The 15393-nt window shown below is 44.1% G+C and overlaps 1 protein-coding gene across 13 annotated transcripts in view; it reads right to left on the bottom strand.

The window, feature by feature from the left end:
* Positions 1 to 15393, bottom strand: part of LOC124195986 (cAMP-specific 3',5'-cyclic phosphodiesterase, isoforms N/G-like) — a 99198-nt gene that overhangs the window by 57365 nt on the left and 26440 nt on the right. For 2 of the 13 annotated variants that reach the window (XM_046590717.1, XM_046590712.1), the window contains exons 1-2: positions 5484 to 5978; positions 1457 to 2207 (exon numbers count right to left, since the gene is read on the bottom strand). The exons of 6 other annotated variants lie outside the window; for them this stretch is intronic. In XM_046590717.1, coding sequence (XP_046446673.1) covers positions 1457 to 2130 — 674 coding nt within the window. In that variant the 5' untranslated portion in view covers positions 2131 to 2207; positions 5484 to 5978. Of the gene's footprint in view, positions 1 to 1456; positions 2208 to 5483; positions 5979 to 12506; positions 12860 to 15393 lie in introns of those variants that run through there. 5 more of the 13 variants (XM_046590716.1, XM_046590713.1, XM_046590715.1 and 2 more) reach the window with 4 other exon arrangements.

A 15393-nucleotide genomic window follows, 5' to 3' on the forward strand; every position in this document is an offset into this window, starting at 1 on the left:
CGCTTAAAATACCAACAAAAATCGACTTTCTTTTCGATTTATAAAATTATTATCATCACTATTATGACCAAGACGAATATAGAAAGGAGGAGCTCATCTTCCTTGTAAGGTCACAACCAAAATGAATTAACGTCCGCGACCCACAAAAACCAAAAAAAAAACAAAAACACATTTTCAAAAAAGGAATGCCTCATTCAAACTCGCCCTACAAAAAAAAAAAGATGTCGACTACAATGTTCACCAACTTTATTCGATTTCTTTATGGCCATGGTCATTTTTCTTTTGTTTCGTCATCTATAAAACGAATAAATAATTTAGGAGCATAAAAAATGGACACGCACAATCTGTGGCCAATTTTTCCACAAAATAATAATAAAACAAAATTAGGTTATTTTATTTTCCCTGCAGCGACTTAAAAAAAAAGACTGGCTAGAGGTGGCTTTCCAGCAGCTCCGTCCGGATCTCTCTGCCATTTGAAATGTCGACATTTTTTATTTCGTTGTGTCCCCCCCCTAGTCGCCAGTTAGTCCCGTCGTTTCATCGTCTCGTGACTCAAACTGACCTTCGGGCAAAGGGGAAAAAACACCAATAAGGCTCGTTTCACGTCGACAATAAAAATGTGGCAACCGGATGACAGTTGCGAAGCTGGGCTATTGCTTGTTCAATCCAAAAAAAGCGCCCGTCACCCGTGTCGTCCTATATCAATGCTGCATATTGTACCTTTCCTCAACAACCGAGACCCATTTTGAATCGCTTGATTCCACCATCTCACAGATGCGAGTCAGCGATAAGCCAACAACAAGCGACAGACGATTTCAAGAATAGCAACACAATCTTGACGAATAATCTTGAGGGGAAAAATTGTGCGTAGTTACAGACTTTTGTTGTGTGGGGAATTAAGTTGCCACGACACACTGGAAATACACAATCAATGATTCAACGACAGAACAATGCTGGGAAAAAAAAATAAAGGGAAATAGGAAATGTCTTGAATTAATCGATAGTCATCTCCCACACAATACGTTGTGGGGAATTTTCGTTATTCTGTTTGTATTTGGATCGCTGCTGTTGGCCCTGTGGTGAATCGATCGACTCGATTGAACGTGGATTTCATCATTCAAACTGATTGAAGGTTGGATATTGGGACCATTGATCGATACGTAACGTCAACCAATTCACGATAACAAAACAGAGCGCTTCTACAATTTTGTTAGGCCGTCGCACGACCCAACAAATATTTGAAGACAACCAAAAGAAATGATGGAAGGAGAGGGGAAAAAAATGATGGATTTTGGATCGGATGGATGGATGGATGGGCTGATTGGAAGGAGTGGAGCAACACACGAAATGTTGGTCAGCGGATTTTGAGCGATGATACCCGCGCTAGACCATAGCCCGTCAAGTTTTACGCGTGTAGGGTTGAATTTATTTTTGGGAGATTTTTATTTCTACTCACGAAGTTGATCCGCTGATCATTTCCGACATGTTGGACGTGGACGAGTGGCGCGTGCTGTACCAAGCGGCGCTCTCGGTGAACGTCGACGACGACACGCTGCGTCGAAAGTGGGTCGACGTCAAATTCTCGTTGTGGCGCCAGCTATGAATCGACGAGCTCTGCACCTCGCGGTAATTTTCAGCCTCATCGGCGGCAGCGGCTGCTGCTCCGCCGTCGGCTTTCGAAGAGCGCGGGATTTTCAATTTGGGCAAAATGAGCGTCTTCCCACGCCGGTGGCGCAACGTCGACGTGAAGGCCGACGTGAAACTCATCTCCGATTGTTGCTGTTGCTGCGCTTGGAAAGCGGTCGAATGTTGGGTGATTGACGACGTCGTCGACGACGGGCTCAGCAATTCCAGTTGGAGCGTCGACTGAGAATTGCTGGGCGAGAGACAGTTGTGGCGCGACAGGTGGTGGTGAAGTTGTTGCTGTTGTTGTCGGATGGGCGTTATCAAAGTCGAAGCCAAGCTCGACGACGAAGACATCTCCGACGTCGAAAGTTGCATCATCATGTCCATCGATGACGACGACGACGTCGTAGTTTCGCTGCGCTCGGCCGACTCGACAACAATTCGGCTCAACGGCAGAACCAGCTGGTGCCGGACAGGACTGGATTTTGGGGTGCTCGTCTCCATTGCGCCAACCGCCCCTTGATTTTTCCTTTTTTCAATGGTATACGTGTGCGTCTACTCCCGTCGGCCGCCTCCTCCTCCTTTTGATTGACGCAACAATACAACATCCGTTCAACAATACATGAGTCGCGATTGGAATCGTGTTCCAATTCAGTTTCAGGGTATTTGTCTGAAGGAGCGGGGAATCGATTATTTGTTGCGAGAGACTCTCATTGACGATGGGATAAAGTTGGGTGGAGGGCATGAAAGATGAAGTTAAAAGATTAACCGGGGCCGGGAACAATCAAATAAAATTCCCTACTCCTCCCTCGCAGTTTGGACTCGAGTATCGACTGAGAGCGCGCACGCGCATCATTTAGGACGCAACATTTAAAAGCTTTCTTGGTCTGTGTGCCCTGCAACACTTGTCCCCAAGGCTTACTCGTCGTTTGTTTTCCTTGGGTGGGCCCAGCGGCAGCTCAGATTCAAACTTTTCCTTCTTCTATCTCAACGACTAACTCTTGTTGTTACCGTCCCTTTAACGATCCTTTTTTCTCTTTCTCGCACTTTTTTGTATTTTAGTCGATACCCGAGACAATCCTGAAAATAAACGACGACGCAAGACAACAAACTATTTTAAGCTGATGGAATAATAACGAGTCGATGGTGCTGTCGTGCATTTGTACATACACCCACACTCAGCGGGGTAAATAGCCAAGTCAACGGTTGATGACAAGAAATTGGAATGCCGTCTTCTCGCTCACGACAGCCACTTTTTCCCACCAGAAAAATATAAACCAACAACTACAGTCGCTCTCTTTCTCGCTTGTCCAGTGAAAAATAAAAAAAATAAAAATAAATATCTGTTGCTGTCGTCCACGGTCGACTAATTCCGTAGCCTGTCAGTCGACAGTTTTGTAGACCGTGAAAAAAACCTTATAATCCCTCGTCTCTCTCTTTCCATCGTATTCCGTGAGCCAAAAAAAAAGAGCGTCCGTTAAAAATCGGAAGAAATAGGGAAAGAAGAAAGCAAACTAAACTTTTAGAGCATCTCTTAAAAAAACCCAAGAAGAATGCAAAGTAAATGAAAATATAATATGGACCGGGTTTGCAAAGGGACAAGAGAAGATTAAAGGAGGAATCTCGGAAGGAGAAGAAGAGATTGGAGACTGGATTTCAGACATTCGTCGTCCTATTATTGACGAAAGAAAGTTCCCGAAAAGGAAGGAAGGAAACTGCTTTGGATCGATGACGACTGCTACCTCTCCTGTCTCTCGGGCTATACATTAGACGTAACCCACCCGGCGTGACAACTCTCATCGTCGGTCGATAAAACAAGACAAAAAAAGGGTTAGAATACATACAAAACGAATATAAGACGGCCATTTTTTTCTTCCTTTCAGATATTCCCGGCATTTTTAATGACAGCTCTAAAAAGGAGCTGCCAGTGAGTGAAGACAAAGTCAATAAGACAAAAAACAAATAATCTGAAACGAGGTACCTACTGTGTCGGTAAATATACGACACGTCGATGTTTTCCCGTCAGGAATGAATTTAATTTGTCGTCTGTCAATAGATTCGCCGCCGCTATCGTCTTTGATTCTACACGAAGAAAATGACTGTGGGTGGCAAAAGTTTTGGACATGTGCTGTGTGGGTCTGAAAACTCGCGGGACTGGATCAAAAGCTGTCGTGACTGAGGATCGAGTTTCGCCCGCCGGTTGCGAGGAAACGGATGCCGTCGGCGGGCGCTGCTCCTGATGGGCTCGAAATAAAAGGGACTTGAGAGGGAGAAACGAGTGAACAGATGCACTCGAAATGTCGACAAAACACACACACACACACACACCGATATTGAGAGAGAACTTTCCCAGTTCCTCCCGCAGAGTGTGCCGGGTGTGTGTAGTCCCGAACAGAGAGTCTAGCAACGGAACCCCGTTCACTTTGGAGAATGCGCAAATTGGATAAAGTTGGGAGGGGATAAGCCAATAAATAGTTGAGCAATAGAATATGTACTATACGTACAAATAATCAAAGTAATGCACACTGCAATACAAAGAGAACGAGAGAGAGAGAGAGAGTGAGAGCTGCAGTGACTATATATACGGGGAGAGAGAGAGGAAAGCATTTGTTCCGGACGGGAGAACTGATTTGATTCGATGGAAACTATAGGAAATAAAAGGAGGGAAAACTGAATGAGAGATAGATAAAAGAAGAAGTGGCGCAGATAATCCACTCCCTTGCTTGTCGCTGGCTCTATCCTTCAATTTACTATGTCGCAGATCTATAGTCGATCGGGTAGGGGAGAAAAGCATGTGTGAACGATCTATTAAATTGAATGCGAATAAAAGGGAGCTAAATGTTTCAACGTCAAAGAAAGGCGCTTGAGAAAGAGAGACAAGAATGAACGTTTAATGGTCGAGTACATGATTTTTCATTCAAGATTGCCAGTGGCACCACAAAGAACGACCATTGCAAGTGGCTTCTAGTGGATCTCGTCGATCCCGATGACGGTTCTCTTCTCCTTCATATCGGCATCGATTTTTTTAAGTTATCAGATTCGAGCCGGAATACTATCGCATCCGGTGAGAGGGCGAAGGAGAAAAAGCAATAAGTAAAAGAAAAATAAGAGTTCCTTCCCTGGTCCTTGTCTGGTGTACTTTGTCAAATCCTATCGGGCTCCCCCTAGTTCAACCCCAAAAAATGAAAGTATTATTATCCGCTACATTGACCGGCTTGATCAATCCCTTCCATCATCATGGCTTCCCATTTTGTTAACGTGATCGATCCGCGATCCGATTGCTAGAGCTGTTCTTCAATGCCTGTTTCTGCGAGCTGACGTAACAAAGCATGGGCACCCACACGTTCCGCTGTCAAACAAATTTGGAAAACATGCCGCCGCCCCGCGTCGGCGGCGGCAAATGTAAAAGTTCAAGTCCTTTTTTTTCCATCGGCTACGAGAATTCGCGGTAATATATATCTCGTAAGAGGGGGGAATATGAAATGGATTTCCACCCGAGAAAAAGAAGATGGCCGGGAGAGAGATAGAGAGGGGGAAAAGAGATAAATGCTGAAGCAAAAACTGGATTCCAATGCTTCCAGCAGTCGATTCTACTATTCAATTCCAACGAGATTGGGTCGACGTTCCGCATGCCAATGAGAGTCTCAATTCGTCGCCCCGCTCCTTCGTCTCCAACAACCTGAATTTCCTTCTATTATTTAAAATATAGATACTAAACTAAAGTGTACAAGTTTCTACGAATGAAACTCAAACGCCAGACAGACGAATGAGTACAAAAGTTGAAACCAGAAAAAAAAAATTCCAATCAAAATTAAGATGTAAAAATAAAAAAAATAAAAATAAAATTCTGGTCTTACAAGATTTGTCGCGTGCCAGATGACTCAGACAAGTTCAAACAAAAGAATGTCGAAAACGAACCAACTAAACTATATAACAACCTGCAACCGGTGAGTTCAACAATCGTCTGGGCTCTCAATCAGCCTGTTGCAAAAGCGTTTAAAAGTAATCCGGCAATCAAAAGCGGGGCGTGAATATTACTTCAAACAAACGCTAAAACGCATTAACGTCCTGCAAATTTCACTGTTCCCTTATGCATTCAAATGAGCTGAACTTCTTATTCTCTCCGCTAGTATCCGGGCGTTTCGTTAAAACAAGAAACAACAAAAACGATCGCACCGCTTCACTCGAGTGTTTTAAAAAATGTCACACAAACTGGTAAACACGGATAGAAACGCCAAACGAGACCAAACACAAGAAAGTCGATTGAAAGAGGGATGTATATGTATATAAAGCAAAAGCAACAACTGTTGTGTGGCTCACGGCACGACCCACGATGGAATGAGACGAAAAGCGGAACAGCCTGCCCTTATTACGCACACAGGGGAGATGGTGGTGGCAGCAGCCAAAAAGGGGGGAGGAGGGAGTCCTGTTCAGAGAAGCTTTACCTGTAGAGCGCGCACCATTCGATCTCCCTTTTCTTCCTTATTTCTATCTCTCTCTCTCTCTCGTTCCCCCCTTTCCGTGCCGACATGACACGCACGATCCCGATAGCCCCTCCATCCAACGGGAAAAGGAAATTCGTGACTTGGTGCGCGAGTCATCTGTCGGTCGACCAAGGCACTTGGTGTCGACGGTACAACTCGCAAGAGGACAGCTCCATCAATAATTTCCAGTCGGCTCCATACTACTACTTGCTCAGTTGTAATAATCATATTCTGTCAGCTTCTCCTTGTTTTTTGGTTGTGAATAATTTCCTTTCTTTTTTATTCAACTATTCGCCAAGAAAAATTTCATCGCTCCATCATGTTCAAACACGCCACGCAGATTCATCATCGCCCACCGAGCCGCCTCAGTGCTGCTGATACAGCCATCACGTTGTCAGTCAGAATTTTGAGTAGCTAACAAATCAATGAGTCGGCAAAAGTATATTCTTACCCTCAAGACTGCGCCCCCCCCCCACCCCCAACAACGTCAAACAAAAATACTTCTTCCGGAGCGTGTATGTGCGCGCGCGCGCCTTTTCCAAGTTTGAAATTAGTCGCTCGCATCACATAACACGGACTCCCAAAGATGTGATGTATTAGACAACGCCATCTCATCGATGCGAATCAAAGAGCGAGGAGAATCCGTGTCAAATGAGGTCCCATCTTTGCCAATCGTTTTCGGGGCTTGGCGTCGTTAGATGTATAATATGAAGACGTGCTTCAACCAAGAACGATGCGCTCTGTTAGCGATGGATGATTACAACAACCGTGGGGCTTATGTGATTCGGCACAACTACAAAAAGGTCTGTCTCAAGTCATTCTTCTTCTGGCCAAACACCATCATCATCGACTAAACCGGCGCAACGTCGATTGTCATCACAGAAAAAGAAAAACTGGCTTCTTGAAATGGCTGGATAATCATTTATCATTGACATATGTCATCTTCGTCGTCGGCAATCTCTAGAAATATGGAATTGATTTCTGAAGAGACATTCAAGAGATTTCAATCATTTAGTCGAGAAAAAACTCTCAAAGTCAAGCAGGATAGAAGAAAGAGAGAGCCCTCTGCAACCACTTCGCTCGTTTCCCACAAGAGCGTCGCGATCGTTTGCCCTTTTACCCGTGTAGTTGCACGGCATCGCATCATATTTTATTTTTTCTCCGAGGAAACGAAGTAAAAATAGCGGATTAATGCATCCACTATGAATGAGGAAAAAGAGCAGAAAAGTAAGAAAGCTTTTTAAATAATGCAATGAGTCGCGAGTCGCTAGAGAATAGCGACTTCCAAGTCCCGGAGCAAATAAATCAAATGGCTCTTAGATAATACAGTGAAACCTTTTTCTGTGCGACTCTCCGAACTTTGCCCACTCTCCGTCAGATCACGTAATACTATCGCCCATCAAACTTGGGAAAAAAATTAAATAGTAAAATAAAAATAAGGCGTCGAGAAGAATGCCAACGAGTTAAATGGGTGGAAGGGGGCAAAGGGAAATTGATGGTGGAACGGCCATGGTCGGTATTCATTCGAGCAATTTAACGAGCGATCACGTTCGACGCAGTGGGATAGACAAGGATGGCGGCGGCACAAGTTTATAAAAAAAAAGAAAAAAGATTGGAAAAATCTTTCGGTGCAAAATTGGCAACTACAACAACTAGTGAACGACCCCGAAGCATAATTCTCTTGTTACCGTTATATCCTCATGTTACCTGTACTATGAGAACACGTGTTTAACTATCCAGTTGAAGGAATCCAATAAGATTCAAGGCAAAAAGATCCTTGAAAAGAAGAATTGCAAAAGAAAGCCGACGCTCAGAGAAAATGTGGAAAAATAAGACACGCAGCAAGAGTTACATTGGCCACCACATTTTCCAGTCATAAAAATCCCCTTTCGAAAAGGAAGAAGAAGAAAAAACACGTGTTTAAATCAGCCCGCGTCGTTGGGTTTAATTTCCCTTCCCTCAGGTCCATCGAAGCGAGATGGCAATCACAAGGCTACACAAGACAACGGAATGTGGCGTCGGCCTGTCCCGACGTCACGGAATTCGGTAAAAAGATGTCGGGGGGGGCCATATAAAAAAAAACTAGCCGAGTGAGAATTGTCAATCAGGAGGATTATACGACTGGGCATATCTACCACCATCGCCGCCGCCAAAATTCTCATCAATATATACGAGTAGAACTCTTGTTGACACGGGTGGGAGGTTATTGCATTTCCTAGAAATCTTCCTCATGTGTGAACGACGCAAAGTTATACAACAATGGAGACGGAAATCAATACCCCCATTTTCTACTTTGCCACATCACCGTCGTCCATGTAATCGTCGGGGAACCTCCTTGCAGCTCTTTCTTGAACCCCCCCCCCCCCTATGTTTTTCATACACGAAGCTGTTATATGGCCCCCACTTTTGACACCACAAACAAGGAAGTCCCGCACGGTAGGTGGGCAAGGTGATAACTGATAACGCACGGGGGAGAGAGAGAACGAGAAAAGTATATAGCCCACACTCGTATAGACTGTCCCGTGTGTTTGTGTAAAGTAGACTTACGGCGCCCACTTGAAAGTTATATTACACGTAAACACAAGCCGTGATGGAAAACTTGGCGACTTGAAGAGCCATTTCTGCGCTTGATTGCCCACCTCCCCCCGACTATAAACATTTCGCATAGCTCTCGTGTGTGTGTTGAAAGCAATCATTATTCTATTCTGCCGTCTAACAACCTTGATTGCAGACTTATTGATTTGCCCATTTCCCAGACACCCTTCTCCTCCTCCTTCCGCCTTCTCCTTTTTTCTTCCCCTTCCGTCGTCGTCTTCCAAGATCCATTGACAAGCCAAATCCAGCTAGCTAGGAAAAACTTCCTCCTTCGACTTGTTCCATCCATCGTCTTTCAATAGACCTATTAATTCCAACTAGAGCTGCCGGCGCCCTGTCGACAGTCGTGGTAATATCAAACTCAAATAGTTGTACAAAGTTTTCCAAGACCCAGGGAGCTATTACACTCCCGGCCGATTCACATAAAGAAGAAGGAAGAAGAAGATTGGAATCGAGAAAAGTGCTAGGTGGAAACAGATTGCGAGAGAAGAAGAAGAAGAATAGAAGATAGACGCTCCTCCTCCTCCTCCTCTCTCACACACATAACTCGTTTCCACTTCAATTCACCGTCCGTCTGTCGCTTTTCTACAGACTCCGGACCCCTTTTTCTTATATATATATCCTTATAGAGTATTTTCCGTGGTTCAGGGGGGCGACACACATCACTTCACACGTGACGTTACCCGGAGTTTCACGACGTCTAGGGGTGGAAATACGGCGAAAAAGGATAAAGGGAGAAAAGATGGTTCAGAGAAAGAGAAACGACTAGAATGATATTCCCACAATTCCAGTAATTCGCTTTCGCTCTCTCGCTCGAGTACAATTTCCCGACCGACAGGCTTTTATGTGTGTGTGTGTGTGTGTCGGGACCAACGCACTGTACTCTATCGGCGAGTACATTTTAGTATCAGTCCCACAAATAAAGAAGCGAAAAAGGAAGCAAGGAAAAAAATAAATAAATACAACACCCCCAAAAGAGTTCACGTCCTAAACTGATGGAGGCGCTACCGAAGGGCCCAGTCAGTTTTTCTTTTTTCTTTCTATTTCACCATTGCTGCGTGTACGTACGAACGCACGTACATAAAGCCGTTTGGATAAATCCGGAAAAGTCGGGATTTCTTTCATTTCCTTTTTTTTTTTACTTTGAGCAATTCCGTAAAAATCTTGCCGTAATACACGGGACAATAAAAAACACACAGAAATGCATAAAATTGCGTATGGGTGTATATAGTAGCGTATATAGATACCACACACACACACATACAATGGTTCCGGCTTCTTTAAAGGGAATGGTTGAATGAACATGGAAAGTCACGTGACGACCCATGACTCAGGTTATTGTTATGGTAACGTTAGCTACCCAAATTTGCATATTGAATACCGTGTTGGGAGATGGAACCCACAGCAGACTTGAGGTGAAGACAAAGAACAAGACCACCCACTAACCATACATGGTTAAATTTCCTTTTCAACAACAGAAAAAGAAATGCATATTTTCCTCCTCCTTCTGGGCTCTCACCGTTGAGACTGGCAAAAGTTCGAATGGCGAAATAAGAAGAAAAGAAACGTGACATTTGACGATTTATGGGGGGTCAAATGTTGGGGTCAAAAGTTCCCAGCTTCATTAAAGTACCATAGTTCGGAGAATAAATCAAATAAATCATCGAATAGCGTAAGCGAGTTACGAGTTATTCACCTCTTTTCCTCACCGAGTCATTACTTCCATTCAATTCATTTTTCCGGGTATCTCGTCTAGACGGTGGGCAAATAAATATTCGAGAAACCGGAATGAAAAAAAAAGAACGACAAAATAAGAAATATACACAACGATAAAAATCGATCGATCGACTTGACTTTTTCTCGGATTTTTCCAAAACTTGGACTGAAGAAGAAAACAAAATTGTACAGCGACTCTTTGGCAGCCGGAATTTTCTTTTGGCCGTAGTTGGTGAGAGAAACGAGTGCTAATCTCGGGACTTTGAGGACGGACTCGCACAAAGAGCGAGCGCCAGTGATTCACATCCGTAAAGGAAACGGAAGACAAGATCAAAATAAATACACGAAAATAACGATGAATATTCCCCTTGCAGAACCTTGTTATGTCAAGTGACACGAGCCTGTCCCATCGGAATGATGGACTACTATAACCTCCCTACTGCCTTCTAGTATAAAAATATTTATCTTCATCCTCCCAAGTTCCCAACGAGGATGATATTATCTCTGCAGGACGTAATGCAGCTCTGACGTCACGAAATGAGAGCTCCTCGTCCGCCAAAAACAAACACAATACACTAGACGGCCGTCGTTATATTGAGCTGGCGCTCGTCAACTGTCCGATCAGATTAAGTCTTCGCTAGGAGGGCCAATGCTGTACGCCAGGAGGAGAGCATTAGCGAGAGAGAGAGAGATACAAGTTTTGCACGTCGTCCCAAAGCTGCTGCTGCCCGTCAATCTTATAATAGAGAAGCCTATAAATGCGAGCGGAGCAGCTGAAAGGTGGAGCGAAAGCGGTTGTTCAGCCACCGCCATCATCATCATCATCATCATGGCGTTGAGTAATAATACCCCAACATTTTGCAGCCACTATGATGGATATGTAATACAGGGATACTGGATCTACTTTAATCGCGTATCCATGAGACGCCATCCTCTGGGTGGGTGAAAGCGGGCCACAGCCAACTGGACTAGCGATATCTCCCAATATGGCTGACAAATACACACAGCGTGTGTATTTGCCCGTGCAAGAGCTTACGGCGAACTCGTTTCCTTTGGCGTCCCGCATCATTTTTTTCCCCCCGCCAGCTCGAATCCATCATTTCTGTGTTTTGACGGGAGCGCGCGTGAAATTAGCAGCATCAAAGCCCACCGCCCGCCGGGCAAATACCACGGTCGACATAAAGAGCTCACGACCGAGATCAGCTGTGTTCTCATTAGCTTTGATGGTCAAAAAGTGAAATGAGAAATGCGATTGATGATCCAAGCCCACACACAACAACAACAACAACAACAGCAGACAGCGTGTTTGCCTCGGTGTTATGGGCAACTTTTGTCAAATTAGTCCGCCCTGCCTTCTTTTCGCTTCAATCTGGAAAACAGATTGTCCTCATGTAAAACAACAGACTAAAGGGGGGAGGAGGTATAACGAGACATTCGGGAGCCGCACTAATTGAACGACGACTGCATAATATGAATCTGCGACTGCTTGACTTAGTCCGGTAATAATAAATCGCTGGCTGTTGTTTAACATTCACATTTCCCGTTGGAGAAAAGCGTTTCTAACGAGCGCGAGAGAGACTTACTCCATCAACTTTCGACGAACCAGAAAATGTAGGACATCATAACTCACGCATTGCCTAGGAAATTGTTGGCTGATGATGATGAGTTACACGAACAGAACACAGTCTGTACAAACATTTCCCTCCCAGAAGAAAAGAAAAATTCATCAGCATAAAAAAGGAGAGAGTTTTACAACCGAATGTAAAAATGTTTAAGGGTTCTTCATCGTCGCTCCTTAGGGTTAATGAGATCGACCAAGTTTTACTTGTCCCGACATTTCAATACAGTCGTTTTTTAGTGGGGAAAAAAATCGATTAAAAACAGGAGAGAAATTGCAAATGAGTTTTTGGAGAGTCGAGAATTTACATATCGCTGCGAGGCTCGAGATATTGAACATGAAAATCTCTAAACTATTCGTCTGTTTGAACTGCTGAACAACAAATACGAAAGCTATTGGACACAACAAAATAGCCAATATATATGGGACACTCAAAAGGCTAGCACTGAATAAAGGGGGGTACTCACATTTGAACTCGGACGTTATTGGTTGATCGCCTTATTTGCATACCAAAAGATGAACCGATTTTCAGGTCCGTCGAACTTGCAGCTCGTACAGACGGTCAGTAAATGGACGATACAATAAACCTGAAGGGCCATTTCTTCTGTCGGGAACGAAGACGAAAATTTCGGCAACTCGATAGCGTTTTAAAAAAGCCACACAGTTTGCATCTCTCGAAACAATTAACAAGAGAGAATTTGTATCAACGCCACACGTTCAATAATCACACTCAAAGTTTTCAGTTTCAATATTTCCCAAGTCAGCAGATGGAAATAACCTGAGCGAAATGAGCGTGACCGTACAGCACCACGAATATGACTAGACTAAGACTAAAATTTTCGCCACATTTTTCTAGAACAAAGAGAAGAGAGGTTAAGAAATTAAATGGGGGAGTGGGTTGATAAAAGCGTCACGTGGGCCTATTCCACCGGAGGGGATCAAACCTTGACATGTCTAGACATTTTGTCTCTCCCAGCCCTTTCATCAACAAAATATGCAAATTTCTTTTCTGCACATCTTGTCCTCCGTTTCACGCTGTCCAACTTAACTGCAAAGACGTATATATATGATATATAAAAATATATATACACAACATTCGATTTGATATTCCTGCGCTCCTCCATCTCTTTTTTGGTCCAGGGAAAAAGTGCTCGACTGGCTGCAGCCTCTGCTGCTGTCGGACCCTGGGCGCATGCATTACACATGAGCTTGCACTCGAAGAGGACTGATGGTCGCTAAAGTCAGTTCCTTTATATTCTTCCGCGTCTGTGAGCCTCTTTGTATTATAGAGTTCCGCATATATATGGAGTCTTAACCGACCCAGTCTTTCATATATATCCACCGGATGGAAAACCGGCAAACCGACGAGCTTAAAGTTTTTCCATCCGCCCTTCTCTATGGGGCCGCAGCACCGTACTATATAACTGCCCAAGTTGTGTGTATGGTATCTCGTTAGTGACGGTGACGCCGAGTTTGAGTTCCGGGCAACTTTTGCCAGTGGATGAACAAGCTCAACGGGACCGAGAGACGAGGTCGGCTGGATCACATCCGACGGTCGGAAGAGCAGCCGGAAAAAGAAAACTGTATCCATCCATACACGCCACCCACGTCGTCGCACGTTTGTCTCATTATGATGACCAGAAAGAAGAAGCTCATCTGCTATTGACCCAGTGTTCCAGGTTGTAAACGAGATTTGATCCAAGTTCCTTCTTCATTACCCCCTTTTTAAATCATCTCCTTGACGTGAATCGGATTACACATCCAGTTGAACAGCGATGCAAAACCGTGCAAAAACAATAGAGCCGAAAGGTTTGTCTAGTTCAATTACAACTGACCTCTTCAAGGTGATTGGAGAATCGATCAACAAAGGTAAAATGGATCTATACAAAAAGCTGAAAGTCAGTTGAAGCGGTTTTATAGATCTCTTTGAGAAGATGTTGAGAGCCTTGGGTAGACGTCCGGCCGGGTGCAGAGAGTCCAGGAATAAAAGAGAAGAAATGGCACGAGCTGACTGGGCAACCTTTTCATCGACGTTCAAGATCCCTAGCCTTGGTGACCATCTGGCACACGTACGCCAATGTGTTGTCCTATTGAATCGAGCGCACGACAGCCGGAGGAAGTTGGAACAACAAAGACAACACAAGTAAATGAACAGACAGGCAGACTGAGCTCAGCTCCTCCATGTCGGCCTCTCTGTCTTGTTCAGCAAAGAAGATGCTCAAAAACAATCCAACGTTGGCTGTCGCCAGCACAAACAAGAGAAAAGCGAACGACAACCAGGATCGCGGATCGACTCTTTTAATACCGAGCAGATCGGCCGCCCGGATGTCCATTGCACATTTCCGTGTCACGATCGATAAATATACAGCTCTCTCTACCCCCCCGGCTTTTATATCCTCCATCATCACCACACCCCCAGAGAGTCTCGTGAAAGAAAATATGTATAAACAAGTTCACCCCCATTTCTTTTTCCAATGGCCTATATACGCATGTGTTGACTGCTTATCGATATATCTCTCTCTCTACGACTAGTCGACTAGTCAACTTTTTCCGAAAAAAATCAAATAAGCAGCCAAACACTTTCAAAACGAAATTCTTTTTTCTTGAGAAAAACCCAGCGAGCGCAGATTGAGCGAGATGGCGGCATCGATTCTTTTTTTTCAACCTCGGCTAAACTTTTTCCTTTTTTTTCTTCTCGTTTTAGATTTCCTTGTTGATATCCGTTAACGGAAAGAGGCAATATTTGCTAAAGCGTTAAACAAACTCTTTCCGAGCTCTTTGCGCATGCAAACGTCAACACGGGGCGCGGATAAAATGAGATAGGCAACTGTTGGCGGGTGGATAGACGAACTTTTCAAAAAAAAAAACCTTCCAAAAACTTGTATTCGCTCAAAAATAAAAAATTGAACGAATGACGGAAGCAGTACAAAATAGGGCAGCAGCTTTGACAAGAAGTCTTCTTTTTTTTTAAGATGAAGAAGAACTCCCACGAAGAGTTGCGTCATCAGAAATCTTGCTACTACTACTTATTCTATTGTTGATGAACACAAAAGTCAGCCAGCGCGTTGCCTTACGCAACAGTTGGAATGAACCATCATCATGTTTTTGTGAAGAACGAATGAGTGGTGTTCCACTCTCTGCATAATAGAAAACAAGACAAGGCTGACACAAGACCATTGGCTCAACAAAGAGCATTGTGTCTGATACCCCACCCAACAGAGAGTCTCTTCTGTCCAACATTTTGAGCGTCGGTCGCCGTCGACCCTCTGTGTTGTTGTTATTTTTATTTTCTTGACACGCTCCGGCGTCTAAACAATGACGAGATGATGGGCGTCGTCAAAAAATCAGCGGCGG

Source organism: Daphnia pulex, chromosome 6 (assembly GCF_021134715.1).
Source record: "Daphnia pulex isolate KAP4 chromosome 6, ASM2113471v1".
Lineage (NCBI taxonomy): Eukaryota > Metazoa > Arthropoda > Branchiopoda > Diplostraca > Daphniidae > Daphnia > Daphnia pulex.